Here is a 10,411-nt window from a genome sequence, read left to right as displayed (position 1 = left end):
TGTCTCTTCCTTTTTATCCTAATTCAAGTTTTCACCATCCCCTTCCTCCTCCTTGCATTACAGTGGATACTCTCCAAATCATGGCTCTCTTTATCTGAGGGTTAGATTTGAGTTGAGGAAGGAATTAACATTTTTGCAGTGGTGATCCTTTTTCAGTATGAAAAATCTCAGAAAATGAAAAGCATAACTGTAAAGCTCATAAGCCTTAAGTTTAGGGCAGTGTTTCCACATAGCTGCAGCTGGACTGCTCAGAAGGGTCAAAAGAAGGCAACCCCTTTCCAGAGGCTGGAAGTCGCTGCTTCTACAGGGTCAGCAGCAGTGAAATCTGTGAGATACGGGGCAGGGTGGTGGAGGGGGAGACACTTTCTGAGTCACTTGAGAAGTAGATCACTTTAAACTGCTGGAGGGCTGGGCTCATGGAAGGAAGTGACGTCTCATGCATAGCTCCATTCCCAGTTCCTTTTACTAACAAGACAAAAGACAAAGAATAGGTAAAACAGGATGTAAAGTTTATATACAAGAATATAATGTTTATCTGAAATATTTACAGTGTTGGTTAAAGCAATATTTTTACAACTTTTAAAGGTAAACTACTATGTATATTACAGGTAAGCTACAGTGGGTTTAATTTGCAAAAGTTAAGTAAGAAATGTTTTAAACAAGGCTTAAAGTACTCAAGTCAATTATAAAATTCATATCTTTTGCCTTTTACTTGAAGAAATCATGCTATAGAAATGGTTAATGTGCTTTTAATAAATGGAAGTACTGTAGCTGGAATGTGATACATGTAACAGTTGAAGTTCCCATTGAAGGTATAAAATGATGAATTGTTGTAAGACTTAGACACTGAGTCTCAGTGTGGAGCTGAGGAAGATGTTGAGATAACAGCCAGCTTTATCTCAACAGGGTTGTGACCGACAAGTTTGGGCCACAGAGAAAATTGAAGCAATTTGCACGTTGTGACAACCTCAGTGGGAAGTGAAAATCAGCTGACTCAAAACAACAAACAACAAACAACCAGACCCAAGTCACAGTTGCACCTATTCAAAACTAGCTTTAACGTGAGCTATTTTTAAACATCATAAAAAATATTCATGATTTTATTAGTTTGAATATTTCTACAAGATTCGGGTGGGCTTTTCCTTTAAGCGAAAACAGCTATCCACTCCTGTGGCCCCCTGGGGCCTTATAACTCAGGAAATGCTGGGGATGCAAACGTGCAAAAGGCAGGGGGAAGCTGTCCAGGCTGAGGCTGGAGCAGCTGGGAGTGTGCTTGGGAAGTGGGAGCTGAGATCCCAGAGCAGAAATGGTCAGCCATGCTCTGGAGCAGGCCTGTCGGAGCCATCAGGATGCCAGGACTAGCACTGCAGCTTGCGGATGCTGCGGGAGATGCGCTTGAACTCTCTCTGCCCCTTCTGCCACCGCTTCACCGAGGTGATCACCAGCTCCCCACCCTGTTTCTGTCCCATGACCAGATAGGGCGCGTTGATGTCGTTCATCTCCTCACAGGTGCACTGCAAGCTGTCTTTGAGCCACAGCACCGATTTCTTCAGGTCCCTTTCGGACACACCGTTCAGCTTGTAAATGGTCTTGCTCTTGGTCTCCAGGATGATTTTGGTATCTCGGTTGATGTAGGTTATCTCCTTCACTTTTATTTTCAGTGCTATGAGAGAGGGCAGAAAGAGTCATATCAGTTATAATGAGGGAATACACTATACCTCCCCCCATTCTGCCTACTCATGTGACTTGTCCTGGACGAGGAAAGAGAGGCTTCCTAGAGCTAATGGGACCCTCAGAGGCTGCAGATCAGGGGTTGGGAGCTAGGGGCAGCAGGTGGCTCCACTGCTAAGCCTCAAAGCATTTGCCAGGCACTTTGTTTCCAATCAGCCATTTTTTCAAAACTCTTTCTCTTTGCAGGACTCAGTGAACTTTTCTTCTCCTTTCCTCACCCACCCTTGTGTTTGTAAGAAGGTTGCATGTGGTGCATGCTCTCCCCAACAAATGACTTCCTCTATTGGAAACTTAAGCATGAAAAGAAATGCCTGATTCTTACGTGAAACATGATCCTTCTGTGGCCGTAAACCTAAACTCAATTTATTATGTAGGAGAGGTTTTTGGACAAACCTGTAAGGAAACTGTATCACACAATCATTGTTTTCTAAAGAACAGATTACAGGGAAGGAGAATTGATCTTACAGCTGCATTTGATTTGGTAAAGTAACTAGGAGAAAAAATATGCAAGTCTCTTTTTAACAGCACAACATGTTTAGTCATAAAAGTGTTTTTCTGAAGACCTCATCCTTATATGCTATCATTTGCCTGTCCAAGGCCAAGGCGTTTACAGATCATATATGTACTGTTTCCAAAATGTATATGTAGACTCGTTAGAATGAGAAGACCAAAAGTAAGTGGTTTACTATAAAGGACACGTTTTATAGTCATGAACAGTATGCTCTGGGAATGAAAGCCCTACAAACGTACATGCTGGAATTAAATTTCAAGACTCCATGAAAGCAGGAAAAGAATAGAATTTTAAGGTTAGAAGGGATCATCCCATTAAAATCGCTTGTTAGTACACAAAGAATCTTAAATCCAGAGAAGTTTAGTGACTTGCATGAGGTCACCCAGTTTAGGTTGTTTCCTAGAACTCTGGTTGCCAAACCTCCTCCTGTAATACCACTGTAGTGTCTTGAGGCAATGTCAATGTTTTTGTACTGGTTGCAGCATAAACTTGCCCAGCTGCAATGTGTCCTAAGACCCTGGGTGACCCTGACAGCTATTCTGTATAGATGATGTGTAAGTATGACTTCCTGACTTTGATGGAGTTTAATCTATGTTTAAATTAGTAATAGAGGAAGATTTTTCTGTGTTGCGTATAACTGTTTTTGAGATTTTCTTTTTCTCTTTTTAAATATCAGAAAGGGAATTTGACTGAGTATGGCTTTCTAGCCAACCAGGAAATTATAGACGCTACATCAGGTAAATCAAAGATGCTATGACTTGGCCAACCATGGTTTTGTCTGGTATGATATGCATCTGAACTGTGGTACTGAGTTCTCAGTTTTTGAGACTCAAGTCATGGAATAAGCCATACTTGTGGAAATGTTGCATGCTCTTGTGTCCTCTGCATTGGGAGTAGGGTGTTGGATAGACCTTACCATGGTGGGAGAAATGGACTGATTACACTTTACCTGGGAGCCTTGTCTGTAGTACAGATAGGGCATATATAAGATTTCACCTGGCCAAATGAAACATTCTCAAGCTCCAAACATCAGAAAAAACCATCACTTTTAACCAGGAGGAAGATTTATTAGTCGTCTTTGTCTAGCTCTAAAATAACTAATTTTGCAAATGTTTATCATGAGAAAACATTAGGGATTTTCTCCTTGGATTTTCAGCTAGGCCCAAACAGAGAGAATCGAATCCCCCACATAACCTTTCCTGTCCTGGAGGATGTGACTGAGGATGCAGGATGGGATAGGAAGCAGAGGTGATGATACTTTCTGGTCCTACAATAGGTTGTATATATAGGAAGGTAGTTCTGAACCGTTTTTTTATTCGCCAGTACTTGCACCATTGAATTTCCCTTGTACTTCAGGAGCACAGTAGGGAAGAGGTGATGCCTTCCAGAGTAGTCAAGTCAAATAAATCAGATTTCTATGCTTGTTCCTCCTACTCTTCCATTATTCACAAAGAACAGAGGCAAGATGGAATAGTGCTTATAAACCAACAATCGTATGACGCAGTTCTTGAAATTCTGCTTCATTATCCCTCTGTGGGTCAAAATGAGAGTGAAGAAATAGAAAACAAAGCTTGTGAGGTATCTATGCATGTGATACCTTAAGTGTGATAACTTCTGTGTTGTTTTGAAAGGCTTTCTCTCTGTAAGGAGAGAGCACACTAAGGCACACAGGCATCCATGTTTTGGCTCATGTCTTGATAGGGCATCCTTAGAAAGGGGGTATTCTGTAAGGTCAGCCACAAAGCAAGCAAGTAATAGGTGTGTGTGTGTGTGTGTGTGTGTGTGTGTGTGTGTGTTTCCCAAAGCCAGTTGTTATGGAGCTCCACAATATAACAATCAACTTTTCATGGAAGTCAGGAAGGATCTGTTTTATGTGTAGTGCAAAGGATATAAACTGCCAGAAGAACATGATATTTTATAGACTTTTTAATATAAATTTTATATAAATGATATTTTTCTATCTTGCCCTTAATGATATAGCATGGGGGCTGAGAACTGTGTTTTGGTAAGGCTCTGGTGATTGGGAATTATCTGCTGCTAACATGCCTGGCCCTCAGCCAGTTTGAGGGTTGTGGACATTTGAAAACAGGTGTATGAAACTCCGTCAGCCCCACTTGTGGCTCCTCCTGAGGGGAAAGGTTGCTAAGGACTTTGAGCTACCTCCCTTCTTTCTCCCTCCTCAGCAGTGTGAAGCCTTTCCCAACCCTGGGGCTATGGTGGTTCTGGGACCAGTCAGAGTTAAACCCAGGACACTTTCTGGAAGAGACCTGGAGCTGTCAAAGAGTAGGGATTGGATGGTTCTAGAGTTTTAGGGACCTGACCAGGACTGAGATTTCTGGGATGGCAAGGTAAGGAGACTGAGAGCTGGAGTTATTTCCCTCAGTCTCGAGGACTATGTTGAATATGTAGAAGTGTTAATATGGGTCTATTAGACTCCATTATTGATTGACAGAGCTGGGAACATGTCTATTTATGAGTAAGTTCAGCCTTGTGCCTGAATAAATACTTTTTAGAAAGGTACCAATAATTCCGACATACCAAAAAGTACCTGCCCTTGGAAAAGGATAAAAGCAAGAATGCCTCTGGGTGAAGTTCCTGGTCATTCCCAGCTCTGAATTTAGCATTGATCCTGTGTCTAGCTGGGCTCCTCTTCTGATCTGAGAGCCCTGAAGTCAGCAGATGAGGTGCTGGTGGAGTTCTATGCAGACAAAGTCCCATCTCTCTTTCCCCTTATGATCCTGTTTTCAGGGGAGTGACTTGCAACTTATGGAACATATCGCATGTGTTTTTTATTGTCCCCAAACACCATGTCATCTATCATGTATCTTGCTAAAGTAAATCTCTAAGACTTTTTTTTTTTTCTTTTAAAAACTATTTCAAAACTGTGGCAAATGTGTCTAGACTTAGTCATACAAAAATTTACAAAAACCTTTTAAAAGGGATTTTAAGGTGGTGGTTTAAGGTTGTTAGGTGTTCCATGTTAGGTGTCTTCTCAGTAAGCCACTCTTCTTTTTCAATTTAAGGAACCCCTCCTCGACAAATTATTAATCATTGCCTTGGATATATTCACTAATGGTAGAGCACAGAGGAGCAAATCATTATGGGTTATAAAGAAAGTAAAAATATTTTTATTTGTGGCCAATTTAATGCCTTGAATCTGTTTGGCTGGGGCTAATATTTACACTTCCATCCCTGGTGCACATGTTAAGTAATCAAAAGAAAACAGGACTCAGGATTATGCCTGTTGGCAAAAAAAAAAAAAAAAAGATTTAAAATGTGCCATTGGAAATTGATCATCTGAATAATTTTCATTATTTGAAATGTGCCATTGGAAATTGATAACCAGAATAATTTTCATTATTTGATTATTGGCTTAACAGAACAATGAGTCTTAGCTGACAAGATACATCGCAATGCTAGACAGTTACATAAGGAGGAAACTAGGATAGATCAAGTTAGATGGTTTTGGGAAACATGAGCTATAATGGTATTTACCCAACCTTTATCTGGCAACATCATAATGATTTGTACCTTGAAGATTTACTGGTAAATAAAACTTCTGAATGTGAAATCTGTTGTTGTTGTTGTATTACTTACCAAAATCATTTTTACAAAGTGTTTCCATTATGTCGTTGTCGTCGTCATTTTTATTTTTGCAGGCTTCACATACCTTTGGAGCTAGAAATGTAGAAAACAGTCTTTAGTAAGTTTGCTTAAAAGGGAACAGCAGGTGGCGTTTGTAAACAATTCAAAGAGACTCATCCAGGCAAAAGTAGCGATTGTCCTATTTAACCTCAGCTTCTGCCTCCTCTGTAAAAGTAGGATCACTCATTCGTAAGAAAGTTCCCCCATGCTTCCCATTTTTTTGAGGGGTGGGAGCAAAATGAGAATGCCTATATGTTGTTGTGTTTAATAAATTATGACTCAAATAAAAAGGGAGTTGTGGGCAGAGTGTACAAGTGTGTGTAGTTATGGTTAACTGAGTCAGGGTGCAGCTTTTCAGTTCATCCTCCCAAGCTCTGGGAAATTCAGTCTGAAAAAGTTATTCCCAAGGCCTTTCGAAGGAGAAAGCAACCAAAGAACCAAAGATCTTTGAGGGGTTTGGGAAAACTGGTAACTATAAAATATCGCCAAAAGATTGTCTTTCTTAGCCACAGGACACCAGTGTAGCTGGCTCTACTCAGCAGAGCTCTGTATCTCAGGGGGCCCAAGTCTGGACTGGGAGGGGTGACTGGCTCGTGTTCCACATATGGGCTGTTTCCACCTTGAAAACACATCTCACTAATTACAATAGCCTGCTCTAAGTGGTTCTGTGTCACCTTGTTCCTTCTGCCAAGATTCTGCTTGAGTTAGGCAGCATTCATTTCATTGCTGTCTGCAAGCTCCCTGGTACAGGTTCTTCTTGCCCTTCTTTGCCTGTTTCAAACTCTCAAAACAAACAAACAAACAAACAAACAAGCCTGTTTCTGAAGCTAATCAAAGATGAAGCAAAACAGTTTAGTGGTCTGATCAAACCTAGGGATTGTATACTAGCACAATTATCAGAAGGCCTCCTAAAAGCTTTTCTAAGAGTCTGATTTCTTGGGAAAAGTAAAAAAAAAAGAACAACTATATTTCCCTTCTCTCATTTATAAATGTGTTAATTATGTCTTTAAAATTTAGGTGAAATTAGAAGATTTTCCATAATATGAAATTTAATGTTCATAGAAAACTATGTGACTTAATAGAAGTGTTATTTATCAAATTAGAAAAATCACAAAGATGGAATTTTGAAGAACATGAACTTTTATTTTGAAGGAGAAACGTGGCTTTTTGGAGAAATGTAAGATGCGTAATGTTGCTGCTGATAGTGGGAAGAAATAAAAGCAACATACATAAAACTGCCCTTAAGTCCCCTCACCCAAACAAAATCAAACGTTTCTAATTAGGAGCTCTCAGAATGTATATAAAATGTTACTAACCTGTATTGGTTGGTCTATGGTATATGTTGGACAAATGCTTGAAAAATGCCAAACATTTGCAATAAATTAGAAATCTAACCAATAAGATGATTGCAAACTCATGGTCCCTGCCAGGAAAGATTGCTAAAGAACTCTGCATTTGCTTTAACTAATGATGTCTGTAGGAAAACAACTAGAGATTGAAAGGGAGAGGCTGCTGAAGCCCTGAAAGGGATTAGGAAGCTCCCTTTTCCAACCCAGGGGACCCAAATCAGCTCAGGCGCATTGTATATGTTTTTCTTTCAGAAAAAATATCGAGAGCTCATGCGGTTTTCATTGCTTTGATCGTTTTTGCACAGGAACTCTCCCTCCGTTTTCTAAAAACTTGGGAATCTCTTTTGCATGATTTTTCTCCAGCTAATCACAACCACTCCTAAGTTAAAAACTGATAGCGATAGAAAATTGATTTCCAGAGATTCCCTTTACGCCCTCTTCCTCAAGTACCTGAGCAGTTACAACCAATGCTCAATTTTCCACACACTCCGTGCCAGTCCCAGTTTTATTTCCAAAATCTAAATTGACAAAGGACAAAAAGTACCTTAAAAGATTATCTACTTGTACATCCTGGTTTTCCTGCCTGTACGGGAAATGTCCCTGTGACTAGAATCCTGCCCAGTGGTAGGAAGCTGCAGAATGAGGCTGAGCGAGGGCCCTCTGGCCAGAGTGCTCACCACCAACTCCTCCATCAAACACCACTTCCAACGCTCTGCGTGGCTCCAGTGCTAGCTAGCATCTTTAACAATAATCGTGTATCTATTTTTTTTTAAACCGCCGTTCAGTTCTTCGGTTTTTTTTTTTAACTGCCCTTAAGTATAACTGGTACAACTCGGGAGCAGAATGCGAGACTTGGGCGGTGGGGGAGGGGTGCCTCAAATTTGATACAGGCTTGTCGTGATGACAGACCAGGTCAGGAAGAACTTCTGCCCTTCCTGCTACTGGCACCCCAAGCAGGGATGCACTGGGTTGCGTGGCAGGGGCGGGATCTCCTGGGAGCGTGTCAGCCAAGCAGGGAGTGGGGAAACAAGCGGGAAGGCTTACCTTCCTCGGTGGCCGGCAGGAGGTGGTCGCTACTAGCGAGGGGGATGCAGAGGTCGTTGTCTTGGGGGAAACGGTCGCACTCGAGCATGTCGGGCCAGGGGAAGCCGAAGGCGGACATGACCGGGGCGCAGCGGTCCTTCACCTGCACGCAGAGCGAGTGGCACGGCTGGATGGTCTCGTCTAGGTCGTCGAGGCAGACGGGGGCGAAGAGCGAGCATAGGAACTTCTTGGTGTCCGGGTGGCACTGCTTCATGACCAACGGGATCCAAGCGCCGGCCTGCTCCAGCACCTCCTTCATGGTCTCGTGGCCCAGCAGGTTGGGCAGTCGCATGTTCTGGTACTCGATGCCGTGGCACAGCTGCAGGTTGGCCGGGATGGGCTTGCAATTGCTGCGCTTGTAGGAGAAGTCGGGCTGGCCGAAGAGGAAGAGCCCGCGCGCCGAGCCCAGGCAGCAGTGCGAGGCGAGGACCAGCAGCAGCAGCGAGCCGGGGCCCTGCAGCATCGTGGGCGCGCGACCCCGAGGGGGCAGAGGGAGCGGAGCCGGGGAAGGGAGAGGCGGCCGGAGTCCAAGCTTGTCCCGGGCCCGCTCTCTTCGCTCGGTGCGACTCGGGGGCCTGAAAAGCTGGCAGCCGGCGGCCGGGGCGCGGAGAAGCGGGACACCGGGAAGACAGCCGCGGGCGAGGCGCTGCAAGCCGGCGCGCAGCTCCGGGGGGCTCCGACCCGGGGGAGCAGAATGAGCCGCTGCTGGGGCACAGCCAGAGTTTTCTTGGCCTTTTTTATGCAGATCTGCGGGCGGGGGGAGCAAGGGAGGAGCCAATAAAGGGTAATCCGAGGAGGGCTGGTCACTACTTTCTGGGTCTGGTTTTGCGTTGAGATTGCCCCTCACGCGCTTGCTGGAAGGGAATTCTGGCTGCGCCCCCTCCCCAGATGCCGCCGCGCGCCCGCCCTAGGATTTCTTTAAACAACAAACAGAGAAGCCTGACCGCTGTGCCCCAACAGTGAGCGAGCAGGGCGCGGGCTGCAGGAGTGGGGGGCACGCAGGGCACCCCACGAGCCGCCTCGTGGCTAGGTCCTGGCGGGAACGCACCTCGCCCCGCGTGCGGCCAGGGCCCGAGCTTGTTTTGCCCCAGCCCGAAGTTTCTGCTGTGTTGCCAGGCATGGGTGGGAGAGGGTGTGTGTGTGCGCTTGTGTTGGGGGTGGGAGGGCTACGTCCCTGATAGCCGTGTGTGTGTGTGTGTGTGTGTGTGTGTGTGTGTGTATGTGTGTGTGTGTATGTGTACGTGTGTGTGTTGTTGGGGATTGGGGAGCTGCGTCCCTGGTAGCCGCGGAGCCAGCAGCCCCTGGGCTCTTTGTGCCCTGGGATGGAGCTCGGGACCTGCCCGCCCAAGGCCGCCTTGGCGAACTTCGTTTTCCCTCGAATCTCCAGCTACAGTTTAGCAGCCTGTCGGTGTGCTCCCCACTGCCCTAAAAAGAAAAAAAGTCAGAATTATAAATATATTCGTATGAGCAGAACTTTACATGGAAAACGAAATACTAATAAAACGGGTTTGTCATTTTGTTGGAGTGAGTGCTAGCAAGGGTTTTGTCGTTGTAGAAACACCCCTACAAGAGTCTCACCAGTCACACAGGACTGCCCACCATTTCCTCGTTTTGGAGAAGAGACTTTCCCTTCTTAAATGAATGGCGTGACTCAATACTCGAAGGCATTACCAGCTCTAACACACAGCCGCCCTTGCAGCAGTGCGCTCTGGAAAGCCGGAGTATGGGCCCCCAGGGCACTGTTTGTAAAGACTGGTGGCCGGCACAAAAGACGGGCACAAAAGATGCGCAGGCTGGAAGGGAGCGAGGTCAGAGGAAGGAGTACTGCCTGGAGATCCACGAGGGCTAGAATTAGCTCATTCATCCCCTACGTACCAGGGGGCACCATGCTGGGCGCTGGATGTGCAGAAATGAACAAACAGGCCGACTTCTGCTCTCGTGGAGCCTGGGATCTAGTGTCTCTGACCGCAAACAGTAAGTTCACAGCTGTAAACCAGGAATAGGGTGCCAGGAAAGGGAAAGTGAGCGTGTGTGTGAGTGTGTGTGTGTGCGCGCACGCGCTGGGTTGGGGGGTGGGTTCCTTTTGCCTAAT

The 10,411-nt window shown here is 45.0% G+C and overlaps 1 protein-coding gene across 1 annotated transcript; it reads right to left on the bottom strand.

Annotated features, from left to right (window-relative positions):
• Window positions 1-488: 488 nt before the first annotated feature.
• On the bottom strand, window positions 489-9,063 carry SFRP2 (secreted frizzled related protein 2). Its single transcript, XM_003899279.3, has 3 exons — window positions 8,281-9,063; window positions 5,840-5,920; window positions 489-1,663 (listed from the first exon to the last, which is right to left on the bottom strand). The coding sequence occupies exons 1-3, from the start codon at window positions 8,780-8,782 to the stop codon at window positions 1,359-1,361; spliced, it is 888 nt and encodes a 295-aa protein (XP_003899328.1). The 5' UTR covers window positions 8,783-9,063; the 3' UTR covers window positions 489-1,358.
• Window positions 9,064-10,411: the final 1,348 nt, after the last annotated feature.

The sequence above is a fragment of the Papio anubis genome, chromosome 3 (assembly GCF_008728515.1).
Source record: "Papio anubis isolate 15944 chromosome 3, Panubis1.0, whole genome shotgun sequence".
In the NCBI taxonomy this organism is placed as follows: domain Eukaryota; kingdom Metazoa; phylum Chordata; class Mammalia; order Primates; family Cercopithecidae; genus Papio; species Papio anubis.
This window is presented reverse-complemented; position numbering and strand designations above follow the sequence as displayed.